This window comes from Neltuma alba, unplaced genomic scaffold (genome assembly GCF_004799145.2).
Source record: "Neltuma alba isolate B1F8T4 unplaced genomic scaffold, ASM479914v2 tig00013389_pilon, whole genome shotgun sequence".
Lineage (NCBI taxonomy): Eukaryota > Viridiplantae > Streptophyta > Magnoliopsida > Fabales > Fabaceae > Neltuma > Neltuma alba.
This window is the reverse complement of record NW_021637649.1, coordinates 18,868-38,898: the sequence shown is the minus strand read 5'-3', so window position 1 is coordinate 38,898 and position 20,031 is coordinate 18,868. Positions and strand designations below refer to the sequence as shown.

The window sequence follows — 20,031 nt, the reverse complement described above, 5'->3', positions numbered from 1 at the left end:
TCCAACGCATCAGACATCTTCGACTGGAACAAACAACAAAGTATGTAACATGCATGCCTTAGCAGAGTCATATATATATATATTTTACTTCAATTTGTGTTGTGTGCTCGTAAGGTGAGCATCTATGCGACAAAGCGAATGTCTCAAAAATTCAAAAGAGAAAAGTAGTCACTTTTTCACTCGTCGAGATCATCTCGCAAATGGTTTTCTCATTTCCTGTTTCCATGTGCTGTGAGTGTCGTTTGCTCAAGTTCATATATATACCAGAATGTCTTAATCCATTTTAAGTGACCAACCAAAAATATCAGGGAAAAGCATTAATAGCGATCGCCATATATTCTTGTTTGTTTTTAGACTCGGAGTCTGACAACACATGCTGAACAATCTTAGCTTAGCCATGAATTTTGAATGGCAGTGATGTGATCTAAATGCAGATGCATGAATCCTATCTGGATACATTTAAGGAAGAGTGATGATGGCCCGGAGTGGATATAAAATGTTTTCGTTATTGAATATAATAAATTTTCCATTTCTAGAACCAGCATAAATAAATATACGATCATCCCTAGCTAGTACTGGGAAATTTCAGCCCTAATCACTTACAAAACCCGGCAATTCGTCGGTATTGGCTTTTATTTCTGGACGAAGAAGAAGTCATTGAGGCACGATGTAGGCAAAATAACCCTGGTTCAATGGTTCTGAGAGCTTATGATGAGTTTGAAAGAAACCCCGAATTTCTAAGCCACAAGATGCCCCCTTCATCCATCATCAGCTTCAACTTCATCATATTCAAAGTCTAATCAATGATCCCATCGATCATTTCAAGAAATAAAGTAAAGCCATGGTCAAGTAATCTATAGAAAATATACTTCCTCCGGTCTTAATATAAGACCCACTTTATAGTGTAATTTATACTACAAAGGGAGTCTTATATTTAGGACTGGAGGAGCATAAAGTAAAATAATAATAATAAAAATAATTGGAAACAAAAACAAAGATACATGCGAGCATGAGATTGTAAAGGTGAAAATAAATGCCAGATGATGAAGAAGCATTATAATTGATTAGTAACAAATAATTCAGAAACCTATCAAAAGATGCCGATGATCATCTTTCTTATTCCGATCAAACGCAGAGTAGCAAAAGAGAAAAAGAAACACAAAGTTCAATAGTAGCCATCATATCATATACGTTCTTAAGCAAGCGTTCTAACCTCATCCATCTTCACAGTTCACACCTATTTTAGTACTCTCTAAACACTGTAAATTTCTTTCCCACTGTTCTCTATCTTCCAAATCACCATCAACTTCACTCTGCCCAAACACCAAAGCCCTTTTCTATCAGAAAGGTTGCCTTCCGTGAGCCCAAGCAAAAGCTTCATGCCCCACCTGCCCTCCACCACCGTTGGGGGCATCAGATTCGGCGGGCAGGTTGTACAAAGGCAGAGACGACGGATCCGGAAGTCCGGTGGCAGAGACTGGCCACCGCTGCTCCGATTCCCCGTGGTGACCCTTCTCCTGCTCCTCCTTGTGGCGCAGCACTGGCTCCCTCATCATCGTCATCAAGTGGTGCTTCTTTCGTAAGTCGCATTAGCAAAAGTCGCAGCAATGACCATCACTGGTCCAGCTGCTACTAGAGACCCGACGACACTTCCACCGACGACCTGTCCTTGTCCCCCTGCGAGATACACCGTGAGCCCCGTCGCGCCGGGAGGGGCCGGTCCCGGCAAGAACGCACCTGTTAGGGAGATGAATTTCAAACCTGCCATGGAGAGCCACAACAGCTCCAGGGGCAGCGGGTTGTCGGAGAGTGACGTTGGCGACGGAGCCGCTTCCACTGAGAACACAAACGCCACGCTGACGCCTCCTTGCGAATTGAGCCACACTCTCTGCAACGTCGGTTCCACCGGCAACTTCCATCACGTGGCTTCTTAGGGCGTTGGGACTATCTCGGGTGACGAAGATGGGTGGCTTGGGTTTGTTTTTGGAGCCGGGAGGTCGGCCCCTGGGCCGGCGGGTTCCGACATCGACTGCACCCTCCTTGGGTTCGTCTCCGTTTTCTCTTTCTTCATCTTCTTCTCGTTTGCCGCTCCGGCCACTGCTGTCGTTAATGGAAAGATCGGTGTGGCGCTTGTTGAGGGTGGGGAGTTGGTTGCCGGCTCTACTCCCGGCAACCCCACCTGACCGGTCCACCAAGGATTAGCCAGACTTGCTTCGCTAGAAACACACAAGTTTCAGAAAGGAAGATATGACTGACACAAGAGATTCAAAAAAGAAAGCAAAATTAGTGCTTGAGCTTTTGTAGCTAGGTGGTTTTCTGCCTCACTTGTTTCAGAATATAGGCAAAGGAAAGATCATGAAACACCAGAGTTGATATGTGGATCAATAGGGCTAGTTCTGACTCATTTATGACTTTCTAACCTAATTCTCAAGTTCTCTCTGTCCCTCTGAGGGAAGACGAGAAGAGATAGAGATACGGAATTATAGGAAGGAGGGAATTAGATTCGTCAACTGATAAGCTTCTCCAAGGGAATCAAGGGTATGACCAAAGAGCTAGCTAGCTGTTTCATCAAACGCAGAGAAGAGAGAAGGGATTAAAGATCATCGGACGATCAGCAAGTGATCTCTCGTCTTTGTTTAATTATGAATTCTCTCTTCGGGCTGCTCAGCAGTGATCTAGGAACATAGAACAGATGCGAAACCCTTCAAAAAATCAAGCACAAAGAGAAATAAGAAAGCAGAAAGAGGAAGGGGGAGAGAGAGAGGAGAGAGAAGTTAAAGCATATGATAATGGATCAAAGTTGGTGGCAATCAGCAAATGGAATGGAGAAATAGAAGGAAAAGAAAAGCCATTTGGACAAAAACTGCGGAGAAATGCTTCACTTGATTTCTGGGGGAACCTCTGTTGTGATTTGGGAAGCTAAGTAGCTAACAAATTCATATTTTGATGTTTCACTTTTTTCTTTTACTTTTTTTTTTTAAAGAGTTTTTTTAAATGTTTGGTCTCGCTGGTATTATAATGCGAACACAAGAAGCTCTGCTTTTAGAGAGGAGCCTCGGAAATTAGGGTTTTCTCCTCTGTTGGGTCGCGCGCGCGCGTGGCCAGGTGGGGAGCACGTCCTTTTTCGTAGTGGGGCCCAATTATCAACGTACGCATACCATTTTGTAGCGTGAGACACAGCTTAAGGCACCTTCTCCCTCATTGGACAAAATAATACGCAGCCCATCACCGTATTTTAATTAATCTTGTTTTTAAATCACAGTCAATATCTCCATTAAACTTACAATCTTCTGCAAATCATCATGTCTTTTACCCAATCAAATAAAATTACTTCTTGCAATACTCCTAGATCCCCTTTATGTTTGGACTGAAAAGAGCACACGGTATTAGAGAATTTCTCTTTCTTTTTTTTTTTGGGTAGATTTTGAGAATATAAATTTAATTTAATTTAATATAAGACTTGTTATTCTTGACTCGGGTTTAATTCCACAATTTTAACAGTAAAATGGAGTAATTCTCTCCCCTTTATATTTTATCATTGGAAACCAAATTACACTAATAATACTCATAATCCGCTTATATATGTGTGTTGTATTCACGTATAAACGTGACTAAACGGGGTTATAAACTTAATTAGTTTAGGGCATGCTTGAATTTTCACATAGGGGCGTTCGCACACAAGAATTTTTAATATTTGGGCCGCTAACACGCATAAGAATTTGGTTGGCTGAAATTTTATTTTTTATTTTTTAATTTTTGGGCCGCTAACACACATAAGAATTTGGTTGGCTGAAATTGTAATCAAGATAGTGAAATATTCTCATTTAACGACTAATACTAATTTTTAGCAAGACAAAGTATCGATAGTTTGATACATTATATATTTCCTTAGTTCTTTTTGTGAGTTTCAATAACTTTTGGATCAACCAAGGGCGTGTTTGGGGTGCCCCCAAATCATGGTTTGGATGGGATGTCATCCAAACAACATCAATGTTAGACAAATAATCCGAAACCATGGTTTGAGCCAAAATTATAGTTTTAAGCCTAAAACCATGGTTTCAGGAGAAGTAAATTCATTCTGCTTCTGGCTCAAATTGGAGTTTGATTGTGCCTGTTAGAATAGATCTCAACAATAATATGACTTTAACATCCCTCAATTTTTTTTATAAACATATTTAATCTTATATCTTATAAATATATATACACATATTACTTATTTATTAATTATATTATATTATGTATTATTAATTATGTTGGTAAAACATATATTATTAACAATTTTATTCTTTCAAATTAAAATATATCATAAAATCTATCTTTTATGTAATTATCATATTAACTTATGTCTTTTTTAGTGATTTGTATATATAAAAAGTGCTTCTGATAATAACTATCCAAACACTATACTCTCACTTCTCAGAATCACTTTTTCACAAAATCTATTCTCCAAAAGCTATTCTCTAAACCATGGTTTGGTTTCATCCAAACACCCCCTAAGTTATATATGCGTTAATGTTGACTAAATTTCTTTTTAACTATCCAACCATGGTACGGCCATTCCCTCGCATCAACCTAATTCATTTAAAATAATTTATGTATCTCAAAGTATGGATCCCATATAATCAAAGCATATATGAATCACACTCAGATATGTTTGTTTAATATTTTTACTCATAGACCAAAATTAAATGAGGAAATTATATTCATCTGTTTTCTGAATTATTCTAATCCTATCGTCGGTTGACACCTATATAACTTAGCTAGCCACCTCATTCAATCATTCCCACCTTACGCATATAAGAGCCAATAATTTCGCTGATAGTATGGAGTTCTGGTATTGTGCGTTGTCCCCAAAAAAAAAGAAAAAACAGAAGAAGAGAAGAAAAGATCGAGAGAGAGAGAGAGTTTAGAGGGGATTATGATTTTATAAAGGTTTAAGGTGCATCTAGCATCTTGAAATATTTTATCGGGTACATCCAGTATTCTAAAATATTTTGTGGTGCTCTATACACTTAGAAAAATATTTCAGGATATTGGATACATTACAAAATACTTTAGGCTATTAGATGCACTTAAAAAAATATTTTAGGATGCTGAATGCTTCTTAATTTTTTGTAAATGTCTAGTTTGTTTGAGAAACTATGCATGGAAGCATATATAATTATATGTAATTGACATTGTAAATCAAAACAAATTATATAGTCTTGGCCTCTCGGCAACAGTTTGTGTTAATGGTTTCTTTTGTGCGGACAAGAATCCCAGACTTGTCGTCAACTTCAAGCTGACCGATAACCACTGCCTCAATACAACATTGAACAATCAGACAAGTCACATATATATATGTATGTGTGTATGCATGAGATGCCTCTAATTAACTATATAGCGTCTTCAATGCTTGCTGTTTGTTATAATTATGCACACACAACCACTAATGATTCCTTTTTTTTTCTTTTCTCAATAATTTATACTAGTATGATAACTATAAACCTCCCTCGAAATTAATTTTATATGTTGTATGGTACAGGGCATGCTGTTACTAATTTGCATCCGACACATATAGGGACCAATTCCTCTCTCTCTCTCTCTCTCTCTCTCTCTATATATATATATATATATAATGGGAGTACAAATGCTACTTGCGTATAATCAAATAATACTGTTTGAATAATTTGAAATCAGTGTATATATAGAAGATCATTTCATACATAATAAAGCGACTAGTTGATTTTGACATTAATCAAGAAAGACAAATTATATCCGATTTGATTAATAGAGCGAATAAATAATACATATAATTGTCAGCAATCACGGTACGATACTAGGAAAAGACCTAAAACACCCTTCGGGGAACACAAATTAGAACGTTTTAAGGTCTTTTGTACATGTGTCATGAGTCTCATTGTGATGAGTTGCCTTAAATGATCAAGAGGTGTTGTCAGGTCTTAAATTTCTCAACTCTGATAACTAGCTTTTAATGTATGTTATTTTTCCTAAAAACATGTGATCATTGGCCAACTAGAAAGGACTACTTCTGAAGAGTTTTGACCAAATAAAAGGGTTAACCGGCATGAGATTGAGTGAAGTACCATAGTTTGGGGTCATCAAGAAGTTAGCTCTTGAGAGGAGTGTATTGTCATGAGTCTGACATTGAAAGAATTAGCTTGAATATAAGGAGGACCCTTTATAAGTCTCAAAGTTTCCCAACTTCAACAGTTAGTTTTTAGGGTGTTAGATAATCAATATTGTATGAAGGGTATCTTTAGAGTATACCAAATGTATAGATATCCTACAATGATCATTATAATATGAAATACGGGTGATGGGATGGATTGTATGTTTGAGGGATTAGGGTAGCGTTTGATACAAAACATTAAAAAATGAGGGATAGGGATTGAGATTGAGATTGAGATTGAGATTGAGAAAATAGTATTTAGCATGAGAGATTACTTATTACATGGGATTAAACAGACCCATACATGTGTCATTGGAGAATACTATGGGGAGAAGTAGTATTCCCCAATCTCACTTCCATGGGTTTGTTTAATCCCATATAACAAGTAATTATTCATACTAAAGACTTTTTTAATAATTTTTTTTAATTGCAATCCTAATTCCTATCTCTTATCTTTAATGCTTCATACAAAATAGGATCTAGGAGTATATGTTTGAGGGATTAGGAATAGGAAGTTGCAGTAATAATACGGTGTGATTTGTCATGAATTTGGAATATTATAAATTAAAGAGTGTCATTTATGGTTGTCGTGTTGCGTTGAACATGGGAGCATGATGAGCACGTTGATTTTCCAGATCGGCAACTGGAAATGACATTTAGGTTCATAAGCATACGAGTCCAGAGTGCTTGGTTCATCGTGGGCTAAGGGAAAGCCCAACACGGTAAAGCCTCTGTGCTGGAAATCACACCTTAAAAACAAATATCACTAATCTTACTAACAAGAGTTAATCCAATTGATAAAGAATCAGATCATAATCTATAAGATCATGAATTGGATTTCGGTACTGATGTGAAAACTTTGTTGGTGGATGATTTGTGCTTTTTGAGCCTGTCCCCGCAACTCTACTCATCTAAATTTAATTTATATAAAAAAATGTCACTAACCTTCCAAATGATTGTATTAATAATACTACTTGATGTATTTAATATAAGAGCTAAATAAATAAATGCTATTTTTCTTAAAATATCTATATTAACCATTTAATAAAAATTATTTAATATGTATAATCATAAAGGATTATTTCGAAGTAAATAAATAAATATTAGAGATTAAGTTTTATATTTATGATGAAATTGAATTTCTATCTAACTTTTATTAAGTAGTGGAGATAATATATATCTAATTCGAATTGTTTAGTGTACCCTAGCTAGTAACTACATATCCCTAAAAAGTTTATAGTTTATACTACCTCCGTCCTTATATAAGACCCTCTTGACTTTTGTTGGTTCTAATTATAAGACCCAATCCATTTTGTCTCTCATATTTATGCATTTTTTTCCAAGATAGTCCTTCTAATAATAATAGTTCTAGCCAATACACTTAATTAGCAAGGATATTTTAAGAATGACAACACTTATTTATTACAAATAACTAACTTAACTTACTTCCTTATCTTCTCAAATAAGTCAACTGGGTCTTATAATTAGGACCGAGGTAGTACAAAAGAAAATAAATAGTCTAACTATAAAGGTGAAAGTGTCACGTTAATTTCAAGGAAACCCTGCGGATCCAACACATGCATATTAATAATTAAATATAATCACTTTGACTCGCTATTAATTAATTAATAAAAACATGGAAACGGATCAAAGCACGCTAATTTCATTTTCGAAACCCCGTTCGGTGGTCATACCGTGGAAGTTTTACTTTTACGGCAAAAATTTCTGTGGAAATTATGAACGCCAAGCAAGACCTTAAAAGATTATATATGTTGGAAAAATATAAGGGAACATGCCTAGTTATATCATTGAGATACAATATATATTCATCAATACATAGGAATAATATCATATTACCATTTAAGAACATCCTTACTTTCAAAAAATAATGTTAGTCCTTATGGTTTTCTGTCTTAAAATGTAGACGAACATTTTAAACAAGTAAAACTGCAAGTACTAAGTTGTACTTAAAGTTCAAAAACTAAATTTTAATCAAGTACAAATTTTAGAAACTAAATACTACTCCAGTCCTAAATATAAGACCCTTTTCGTAGTGTAAATTACACTACGAAAAAAGTCTTATATTTAGAACGGGAAGAGTAATTATTACTGTGTAAAACATGTCCCTGTTAAAAAAATAAGGAAGATGTGAGAGGGGGGCCTCCCCGAGATTTGAGTGTGCCACGGGAATCACATTATAATTTGGCGGATAATGGATATAGGTCCAAATAATATATATAACCGTGTTAGGTGGCAGAAATTAAAGATGGCAAAATCAATCTGATTATTTAATTCACAACTTCCGCGGACTACATTCATGACTTGAAAATTATAGAATTAGAGGCAAAAAGAAGAATCCATCGACATATTATAAATCGAAGTACAAAAAGAGAGAGATGAACACGGCAAGCTGGGTAAGTACACCATCGCTTGTCCTTAACATAAAATCTAATTTGTAATTCAATTAAACTATCAATTAAATTTTATATAAACTACAAATTATGTCTTATCTTTCACAGGTAGCACATATGATTGTGAGTGCCGTCCAATTTGATTATCCCCTGCCCTTGGATAATAGGATACAATATGAATTTGACCCCAAATGATACGCGACATCCTACCAACCGAAACCCAAGACTCGGGCAATACTAATAGTAATACAAATGTGCACATAAGCCAATATTTCAACGACACGCCCCAAAACCAAAATCTATACAGCTATATACAATGTAAATACTCATAAAAAACACATCAATTATAACTTATTAGGAAAAATATTATTTTTAGTGCCAATGTTTTTAGTTATTTATTCAATTGTTAAACTTTGATTCGAAATACCTCACGGGTAAGTTTAATTTTCAGTCAAACCCGTCTCATGCTCCAAAGTAGGGCATGGGCGCAGTTTGAGGTAAAATTCAGGATTGATAAGCCAACTCAACTCAATGAGCTCCCTCATCATCAACTGTATTCCCAGTCCTTCAGCCACCAGTTCCACTTGCAATTGACAATTCAATAAAAATAAAATAAAATTAAAAAATAAAAGGCCATATGATATACTTGAATTTACACTTTCCCCTTTCCAGACTATATAACGAATTTATGTGTGAGTGTGAGAGAGAGAGAGAGAGAGAAGTGGAGTGACTAAAAGAGTTTGTCAACCTTAACTCAGCTCCGCGATCACCAATTGGCTCCACACAAGTTCACTGCCAGATGAATTCATTCAATTGGGATTGGGACAATCTTACCGGAGGGTGCACCACAGGATTTCACTCATGAACTAGAATGCCAGAGCTTCCAGATTATGATTCAGCCAAGAGTAAAATAGCCCAAAATCCTGCAAACAAGTACATAATCTCCATCAGTATATTATAAACGTTTTTCCTAAGTTATTATTCATTAACCAATACGCGCATATAACCCAAATTCAACCAGAATTCCAACGTCCAGCGGAGCATAGCTGCATTAGTTATTCATAGATCAATGACTACCATGCTGCTAAGATCATTAAACCATACTATAGTAGTATTTCGCGTCTCTCGTTCAACATTTGTGTACAAAATAATTACATCTCAAGAATTCTTAACTTAATCACAAACCAGACTCCTTGGTTTTAATGTTTTTATCGAAAAGCTTCCCTTCTGAATTAATCTGAACAAACCAAAACACATTTTTTAATATCAATAACTGAATGAAGTCCAGAAAGCATAACTTATAAATTCGTTTTCATTGACATCGAACATAACAAGATTACAGAATCATTTTACCTAATGAGGTAGTATATAAATACGAAGGCAACTGTGAAATATGCCACAAGGGAGCACGTTTTCCTTGTTGATTTCTTCTCAAAAACCTAGAACATCCAGTTTCATATCACCAAGTCATTTTCCAATAAATGTAGAAAATCAATATAAAATAAAACATCAAGTAACAAAAACACAGAAAAAAGAATCATAATCCGAAATACCTTTTTGAACCGATCCATGGTTCTCAACATCATGCCCCTTGATCCATCCATGCTGTTACCCTGATTTACAACAGAGGAGAATTATAATTAAAAATGGGGTGGGGGAAGGGGAATACTACAGAGGCAGGAAATTGTTTCTTACCATCCGATCAAGCAAACGGTTATGACTCTCCACCTCTTCATGGATATCCCCGGTTAACTGTTAATAAGTGGTGTGAAAAATGTTATTTTACTCCTGATGTAGATTTCTAAACCAGTTCGTTTAATTTGTTTTCACCTCCTTTGAGAAAGTAGAAGATATGAAATTGGCCTTCAAAATACAATGTAAGCAAAACTTGACAAAACTTTTCAATGGATCAGAGCATCTATAAGAAAAACACATTGGTGAAGCTATGTATTAAAAAAAGTTGATAATCAATAATTAGAAAGTCGAACAGCACTTACTCTCTTAAGAAAAACAACCCTGTCCTGCAAACTCTCTATGGCTTTGTCATTATCATGCTCATTTAAATTATGTGAGTATGATGAAGAAGCCCTTATACCACCTTCCTCAATACCATCGTATCCATCAAGAAGGGATGATCTGGAAGATCGACTATCTCTGTTTGATGAAAATAATAATTAGAAGAATAGTTAAACCAGAGGAAAATGATATAACTAAAAGTGACTGAAAAACCACATGGTACCCAAAAAAAAAAGAAGTAGGAATACCCCGACATGAGCATCCTTCAAATGAAGTTCTCAATGATTTAAGCAACAAGCATTGGGAAAAATAGTGACAGTAACAAATATCGAAGTTGGTGGTTTGAATATAAACCCAGCGCGACAGAGAGCTGAGAACATATACAAGTTAAATAACAGAAAAATATTTATCAGAAGCACACCTGATATGAGAAGATTGACCAGGTAAACAAACTTGACTGAGAAAACAATTTGTACCACAACCAAGACACAGGGTCCTTCTAAGAGTCTCAAAACAAATCTGACTCCTAAAGCTTGAAACAAATGTTCCAACTTCTATCTAGTATTGAATATCCATGCCCTCTGGTCTCCACATGGCATGAGGGGCATGAGTAAATCATTTCTGACACAGCATAGTCCATTCCACCTATACTGGATGGAACCAGACTATCCAAAACAAGTGCATAGCATTTTGAAGGCAGCCAGCCAGTGGTGTATGAAATATATGTACAATTAAACAATAAGGAGAAACAGTGAGAAGTGAGAGACAAAACTTTTTTAACCCTCCTTTTCATCCAAAATGATTAATTTCAACTGCCCAATAGGATTAAAAACAGAGAATGAGCACAAGAATTTAACTACTTAAACAGCATATAAAGCAATGAAAAACAAGACAGTTTAATTTGTTTCTTCACTAGAACAACTAGAATGGTATTTACTTGAAAGGATGAAAACAACAATGAAGGTGCAAGAACTTAGCCTACTGAAAAATTAGTTGTTTAAACACTATATAACTATCAGTACGCAACTTTTTTGTAATGGTTGAACCCTCTTCCTGGAAACAAATAAACCAACATTTGTTGTTGTTTTTAAATCATGTAGAGAAAGTAAAATTTTCAGCATGACACAGGTGAAAATAGATGGTCTCAAGATCTGAAATAATTCAAAAACATGACTACAGGAACACAGTGACTAAACGCTATGGAAACTAAACTAACACTAAGCAATAAAAAAAATAATGCACATTTAAGATGTCCAACAGGTGAAACAATATTTTTGTTTCTGTTCACTTTACTCAAGGCTATCAATCTTCCTAAATTTGTCGCCGTTCATTAAGCATTTACAAAAGGCAACTGCACAATACTGATTCCATGTATTTCATCAGATCTTCCCCCAGATATCATAGTTTTCAATAGCACATAGCGAAAACAAGAGCTTTTGAACGCTATAGCTCAAGGAACCTCGCTTTGACTGTGCTATAGTGAAATGTAGCATACATTATATAAATATATCATATATATTTAATATAACTGACATTGAAACTAATATAATACTTTAGAACAAAAAATTAATATAATACTAAATTAACTAATTTACATACAAAAATTAAGCTCACAATGACGACTTTATAACCACCCAAATCTAACAGAAACACGATCTCAATATGTGATAACAAGATTGGCAAATACAGTAATTCGCTCCTAAAATTATTTCAACGTTACCACAGTATGAAAAGTGATAGAGGACACAGGGTTGAAATGCATCAACTGCATAAGTTTAAAAGCACCAGCACTGGAAAAAAAGTTTCAAGAAACTAAAAAAGACAAAATGAATATATGAAAAATGTATAAAAAAAAATGATAATCACGATCAGTCAATAAAAAATATTTTCATATCATTCAGTGCTGCAAGAAGAAAAAGGAAAACCAAATTAAGAATGAGCAAAAAATGGAACCCTTAAAGGCTAACAACTATGCCAACATGATCAAGCATAACCTTTCCATGAATAATGCATATGCACGCACAGCAACAGTTATGCCAACACGATCAAGCATAACCTTCCACACACCAACACACAAATCATCCTTCTAATCCGATACAAATCCCACAATTGATCAAATCAGAATACATGACATTGCCAAACCGAGACAGTTCGAAAGAATTGTAGATTAAAAAAAATAAAAAAGGATGAAAGTTTGAACCAGAAGCAAGATTGACTAGGCCATGCATTGCCAATGAACGACAACAATCGAGAAGCAAATTCTCGCCCAAAAAGAAGACACAGAAATAAAAACCGAATCGAGCAAGCAGGGGTCGGAAAGGAACCTTCTGTAATTCATTCTTGGAAAGAACTGCAGATCGTGCAGCTTCCTTTAGAGCAGCGGGCGTTTCGGAGAGCAAAAGGCTTGAAGAAAATCAGAAGAAAAGGAAGACGGAGTCGGAAATTGGCGAGGAGAAAGTACAGAAAAGATGAGGATCTGGTTTGGCTGCTCAACAAAATGGTCGATGGCCTTCTTTGATGGATCACAGATCGAATCTTCGACAAAAGAAATGGAAGTAGCACTTCATTTCATTAACACAGTTCAACTACAGAAACATTCTCATCACGCTGTGCAGGGAAACCAAGGAAGCAGGCAGGCACCTTCAACTTCTCCCACTCTCTTTTGGGTGCTCCTTTGGAAAAAAAAGATGGATCGTGGCCGAGAGGAAATATACGATGGCCTTATAATCCAAAAACGTGGGCTTCCCATATAATTTGCTGATCTCGGGTAGGCCTTGATGATTTGTGAATTAGACACAACCAGATGTGGCCCATACTCTATTATCACAATGATTTTTAAATTTCCCAGAAAAGGAGAAATTAAAACCAAGGGAAAAAGTGCACACAATCAAAAGTGTCCTTTGAAGAAAACATGAAACAATGTAAAATCAATAAAATTATCCACCTAACTTTCAAATATAGAGTAGATGATAGATTAGATTAGTAGACAAATAAACTGTTAGCTGGAAATTGATTCGTAAGTGAATTGTTTGGGAATTTCACATTTGAATTAAAGAATATCTTGGGTGCAAAACGTAAAACTCGATTAAAACACAAGTTATTGAATTCCTAATATTTACCCTGTTAAGCTCCTGTAAAAAAGGATAACTCACCCAAACTCGCTTCAGAGTTTAATCCTACTGCCTCATTTAAGGTGGTGTGAGTTGCCACTTGAATCCAAAATTTCTAACCACTGGCCATTGGACACAGTGTGTCTCCTCAAAGGACATATTTTTTTATATTCAATTAGTGAGAAAAAAATATTATATAAATTATAATTTATTAGGATTAAATTACAATTTTTGGCCTTCAAATGTAATATTGAGATCTGATAACAATCGATTATTCTGTGCTAGGGGTGCGTTTGAAGCTTTGAAGTACTTGAAATATTACCCACACAGTTTTCCTAAATATAAAATACTTATGAATACATGAAAATCAACTACAACAAACGCTTCTTTCATGTATTCCTATTTGGTTCATTATAAAAAAATTAATTTAATTGTAGGAAAATCTCAGCATTCAGAATACTTGGGTGATGTGAATCTGCAGACTACGAATTAATTCCCCATCTACCCAATGTGTTGCTCGATTTTGGAATACACATACATCAAGTATTAACGGATTTATATGCAAATCAGTTTTTTATACAAATTTTATATCATGCACATCAACATTAATTAAGGTATTCAGATTAGGTTTATTGTGATTTCAACAGATCAAGGGGAGGCCATTGAAAGACTATAAGGAAAGTAATCGCAAAATTGACCCAAAACCAATTTGGTGACGAATGATCTAATGAGCCTTTTAGTTCATCGTAAGAGCTTAGGCAGCGGCCAACCACTAACTCACCCTCTCCATTTAAACTGTCTAACACCATCGTCCGCCAGCAAGTGAATAAAGCAACATCCATTCAATTTTGTTCCTGAAAAAACCTACCGGTCGGTGGAAAGGCACTAAGCATGAGGTATCAACAATTTTTTTTTTGAGATATTTTAAAGATGAATGTCTTGTGTTCAATTAATGCGAGGAAATCAAGAACAAGGGAGAGTCCCCCCTCTCTTTTTCTTTTTTTTTTCCCGTCTCCACTATTCATGTGTGGCTGAGTTTTGATGAAGAGCGAGGAACACAAATGTGAAAGAGGAAGAATCTAAAGGGAGAATGAGGTTTTTGTTTTGTGTGAGAGAGCCGCACGGACAGTTCATAAAAAGGAAGGGAAGGCTCCAAGAGATTAATGGCATTCAACTACTACACAAACAAGTTCTTGAAAGCTCTTTTATTATGGTAGTGAATGCCCTCTTCTACCCATACCCACTCATTCATTCTTCTCTCCTACTATTACCTTCCCATTTCAAACCCTGCTTGCCGCTCATGAATCTTTTTAACTCGCCTCTTTCCTCCATTTGACTATCTCATAAATCTATACTACCAATTTTCTTTCCTATCTTTAAGATGGAGAGGCATTCAAAGAAAGAGAAGCAAAATGAGGAAGAGGTTAATGAAGATTCATCTTGGTAATAAATGATTCTCTCTCACAGATGACGACAGCGAGGCTGCTGGCGGTACAATGGCTGTTCTGAACATCTTCAAGTGAAACTTGTCTGTAAATTTTGCTATCAGTACTCGCGTTTAGAATTTACATTTCTTACAGTGACATAATCTGTCTTCGAATACAATTATAAGGTTAACATATTTACTATATATCACTTACCTTTTCTATTCTAGTCTTATTTTACTTATAACTTTTCCAACCCAGTTGGCCAAAAAAAAAAAAATTCCAACCCAACCAATAGATTGTGTTTGAGCACTCCATAAATGAGAAAATGCCAAACAAATTTAAAATTTTTCTATTGAAATATAAGCAAATTGAAAAATTTATTCAAAGTTAATGAGCTAATCACCATTGCTATGAAGAAATTAGATTTGTCTTAAGATAGATACTTGGAAGGAATACTTTTGACACCATAAAGCTCCAGCTTCATCAGTTAGGTAATCTCACTCTGACCACTTGCTCGTCACTGGTCGGTCATCCCTGTCTGCCACTATAATGGAAACGCATTTCAAAAATTGGGCAGAAGGGACAAATTTTAGGTGCGGCTGATTCGCTAACATTCAAGCTTCATAGACTTTTATCAAACTGCTTATGTTATTTGTTCTTTGATTCGTCCCCTTAATGACTTTTTCCCAATAACATCAAGCACTACATTCATACCAATATCAAGCATTTGAATCAACTGATACATAGAAAGCACGCATGTCGCTTACCCTCATTTTCTGAACAAGATGAACCCTTCGAAAAGAGAAATGAACAAGACCGGCAAAAAAAAAAAGTGACTTTAAGCAGAATACAAAACTATTGAATAGAAATAATGAAATGTGAGAGCAGAAACAGATCAGGAGCAACTGGAGCAATAGGATATCAATTATAGCGTCAGCTATCCATGACAACAATTCTAACAAAGGCATTATGATGCTGCAAGAAGTTGCAGATAGCCAGATACTATAAGAAGAAGAAGAAGCAGGAAGCAAGCTGTACATCAACATATTTACAAAGCTTAACGTGAACTTCCCCCGCCCCCCTCCCCTTCAATGAATATCATTGCTTATATACTTCAGAACTTGCATTGCAATTAAATTCAGCTATACTTTCATCAACAAATGTTATCCCTCAACTTGCAAAGTTTGGAATCCCACATCCTATAGAAATAATGACTTCATTAAGGTATTCTGAATGAAGAAAATGCCCACCTTGTACAGGAGGATTTCAAAAGTTTAGAATGTACTCAATTAAGGTAAGATGCACTACATTGCATTTGCCATTCCATGCAATCTTCAAAATCAAAGCTGCTTGCACAATCAAGTAACGCATTCTGTTGATGCTCATACCGACAAATGTAATTCAACCCAACCAGAAGGTCGCACATAGCTTCCTCTGCCTTTACCCTATCAGCAAAGTATAAAGTCTGAAGTAACAGAATATTTGACCTGCTAACAATTTGATGTTGCTCAAAATTACGCTCGCTTTGCCATCTGATCATATTATGCGCCAGTGGGGCAAGCCACCCGAGTACCCCGTCAAGAGTCTCCTTCCAGTCATGAGCAAGAGGGGCATCATATATTGCCAAATTCTTCACGTAGGACTTCAATTTGGCCCGAAGAGAAAATCTTAAGCTTGTTGGAAGCATGTGGTATAGATCATCCCTAGCTTCCTCACCAACTAAATGTGGATAACGAAGCAGCTTCTCAATGACAATTATGACATTAGCATAGTGCAATGCCAGAGCAGAACCTCCAAGAGTGGAAGGAGGAGCATAAGCTGCTAACCTACTTTTGGGACCAAAGCTTGAGTTACCTGAAACGCCAGGTTTGATTTGTCTTAGTTCTCCAGTGAACGGAACACCACTATGGGCATGCTTTAGACCGCCAGAATGGCACGAAATCTCCCTTTTCATTCCATTACCTGAAACACCGCTACAACTTGAACCATGACTGTATTGGTCCTCCCGATAAACAACATCGTCGTCATCGTCGTCAAATTTAGAACCTGAGCTGCTCAAGCTCAAGCATTCCATGAAAAGTCTCCCTGGGCTTGTCCCACATGGAAAGCCAAAATCTTCAGGCCGTAAAGATGGTAATTCACCTCTCCTCACATCTAGCTGAGGTTTGCGATTAGCTCCCTTTCTATCCGAAGCTGGTCTTCCCACTGGCCCCGAGTGACATCCATTTTTCCTGCTTTGGTTGCGTTTAATCTGGCCAGACACATATCCATTTTCATTGTCCATAGGAGGTGAAACTCCACCAAGCCTAAGATTGTTCTTCCTTAAAGCTGGTTCGCCAAAGATCACAGAGATCCTACCATAAATTGTACACACAGTTCTGGCCAACAATTCCACAACCTTATCATAAGTCTGATTCCAAAGAGAAATGTCCTTGAGATGCCGCACATCCTGCCTCTGCCACATAAGTTTCTGTTCAAACGCCCGCTTACTCTCCTCATGCTGATTATGCTGAAACTTCTTCACTGCTTGCTCCAACTCATTCAACACCTCCATTTCACCGTACAAATTTCTAGTAGCAGTCACATACCTGTCCATCTTCCTCACCATACCTTCCATATGCTTAACCAGAAACCCCAATTCCTTCACATCAATAACTCCATTAACAATATCCCCGTAGACATGCTCAAACCCTTGCAAGGCTGGTTCAGAGCACTTTTTCCCCAATCTTGAAACCACGCTTGCCACGCGGTTTAGCTCCTCGAGCTTCTCAGCGAGAGCCAGCTCGAGAAGATAAGCCTCGTCCGAGGAAACAAGGTTGTTAACACCCTCCGAGGTCAAGATCTCGTTCCTGAGCTTTGAGATCTCGGACTCTGTGAGGGATTTGTGGAGGTGAACGGTTTTCGACATTACATTTGCTACTTCAAAAGAAAGAATGCCTATTATTTGTTTGTCATCTGACCTTTTAGAATGGTTCTGTTTTCTCTTCGTTAAAGTCTCGAGAAGAAGCGCTTGCTTGAGATTGGCGCTCACCTGGTTACCCATCTTTACAATCCAAGTTTCTGCAACCATAGCTGCCAATACCACCAATTTGCTTCAAACCTCCTGTCAATTCAAAAACCCAAAATGTTTTCGTTCTGGGAAATCCGGAAATTAAAGCTGCTCAACCTCAGCTCAAACACCCATAGAGGCTATTGGGAGAGAAATTGCGTGAGACCCTTTTAAGATGGAGAAGAAGAAAGCTGGGAACTTTCATCTTTGCCCCTTCTTTTAGCAATCAAACTGCACTTGAATTCTGATGGGCATGCGACTACCTTGGCGCGCAGCAATTGGGAGGAAAAGATAGTGGAGGAGTCAGAGAGAGTGCTGAAGAAAGCTCAAACATGGGTCACAGAGAAAGCAAGCTCGCATGATGGGAAGCTAAGGGAAGCCTCGCATGCGGCGGAAATTGTGCAGGCGTGGGTCGAACGAGAATGGGTGTAATCAATTAAGTTTAAGCGGCAAATGATAGCAGAGAAAAGCAGAGAGAGGAAGAAAAAGGAGGAAAAACACAAAGTACTCTGAATTTGGGGGAGGCGAAGGGATGGAATCAAAAGGCAAGGCCAAAGCTAGTGTTGCTGAGTTTGAGAGGCGCTCTAAATTTTGCAGATTTGCGGTGGCTCTCTCTGGTTTTTCCCAAAGGGAGTATCAGAATTTTGAAAAGTGGTCTGAGCACTGACGGGGGTATTTAAATTAAATTTGGACGTCCTCGACATTGAATTTCAATTCGTAATTTTTGCAAAAAGTAGCTGCCATTGAAAGAAAGTAAGAAACCACAAACCAGCGTAAAAAACAAAGAAACCTGAAAATATTAAGACGACGCTGAACCACTAAATTAATAATTATACTTGTCTTTTAACCCTTTTCCTCTCTTTCCTGTCAACTAACTGTTTATTTGAATGGCACTGGCCTTCTCTTTTTGGGAAGCTGACCTAAACCACAATTCTACTCAGATGGCATGCGAGTGTAAAAAAGAGAGAGATGTTTTGCCAAATGGGTAAACTGTTCTGAAGTCAAAGGCTGGAGAAACCATGGTCTTTAGTTGCCGGGCACAGCACAACTTTAAATAGTAAGATTTTAATGAAATGAAGAAATAATGATGAGGGAGCAGTTAGAAGAAATTTATGAAGTGGGTAAGCTAATTGCGTAATTTTAAAAAAGAAAAAGTACAGTTCAAAAAGAAGTCAAGACCGTCCTCGTAAAATATTTGTTGTTCATTCCATAGAAAATTCAGATAACTAGCCAAAATATAGAAGGCAAGTTGAACTCTGTTCATTCCGCAGGCTTCCAGGTTCCAATCGATTGCTTATAGAAAATCAAACAAACTTTAATGGTGCATGGACCTCGGTGTGTACGTACTTTCTCATTTTTCAATATAAAGCTCCTTGTAGGATCATCATTTATCATCCGAGAATTTTTAGTCCAAAGTTAACAATGATTTCAAGCCTGAAGAACCCGTCTTTGCCTTTTTCCCCTTCTTTTCATTATTTTATTCGCTGGGGTGGATCATGTTTATTTAGAATAATGCATTCTAAGTTAAAGCAGTACCTAGGGTCAACCCATTGGACTAATTAATGATTCAGATTGTAGTATAGATCGGCGACCTATGACTATGATTAAAAATTTCATCTTCTATTGGTTATTTTAATTTATAGAAAATTAAGAGCATATATAGGAAACTTCAACCTGAAAAAAAAAAAACATAATGACTTAGACATAATAATTTGCTAGTGTTGAGAAATGGATGCAATGCAAGTCCCACTACGCCAAACCCCAGGGAAGCGGGAAGTAATAATCAAAGGCTTGGAAAAACGTGGTTTGACTAATTATATTATCAGCTAAAGTCAAAAAGAGGGAA

The 20,031-nt window shown here is 36.7% G+C and overlaps 2 protein-coding genes and 1 pseudogene across 2 annotated transcripts; all 3 read right to left on the bottom strand.

Moving 5' to 3' along the window:
• Positions 1-1,041: 1,041 nt before the first annotated feature.
• On the bottom strand, positions 1,042-2,233 carry LOC114736937 (AT-hook motif nuclear-localized protein 20-like; annotated as a pseudogene).
• A 6,963-nt stretch (positions 2,234-9,196) lies between these two features.
• On the bottom strand, positions 9,197-13,266 carry LOC114736939 (bet1-like SNARE 1-2). The gene is made up of 6 exons (XM_028924822.1): positions 12,924-13,266; positions 10,581-10,737; positions 10,279-10,335; positions 10,137-10,196; positions 9,937-10,022; positions 9,197-9,506 (listed from the first exon to the last, which is right to left on the bottom strand). Exons 1-6 carry the CDS (start codon positions 12,935-12,937, stop codon positions 9,479-9,481), a joined length of 402 nt encoding a protein of 133 aa, XP_028780655.1. The 5' UTR covers positions 12,938-13,266; the 3' UTR covers positions 9,197-9,478.
• A 2,776-nt stretch (positions 13,267-16,042) lies between these two features.
• Positions 16,043-18,826, bottom strand: LOC114736941 (uncharacterized). Its single transcript, XM_028924823.1, has one exon. The coding sequence runs from the start codon at positions 18,204-18,206 to the stop codon at positions 16,422-16,424; it is 1,785 nt and encodes a 594-aa protein (XP_028780656.1). The 5' UTR covers positions 18,207-18,826; the 3' UTR covers positions 16,043-16,421.
• Between the last annotated feature and the right edge of the window lie 1,205 nt (positions 18,827-20,031).

Coding starts and splice junctions, on each gene's coding strand:
- LOC114736939 (XM_028924822.1), bottom strand. Junction 10,336..10,580: donor GGGTTGTTTTTCTTAAGAGA/GTAAGTGCTGTT, acceptor ACTTATTAACAG/TTAACCGGGGATATCCATGA. Junction 9,507..9,936: donor TTTATATACTACCTCATTAG/GTAAAATGATTC, acceptor ACTTGTTTGCAG/GATTTTGGGCTATTTTACTC.
- LOC114736941 (XM_028924823.1), bottom strand. CDS start 18,206: ATGGTTGCAGAAACTTGGATTGTAAAGATGGGTAACCAGGTGAGCGCC.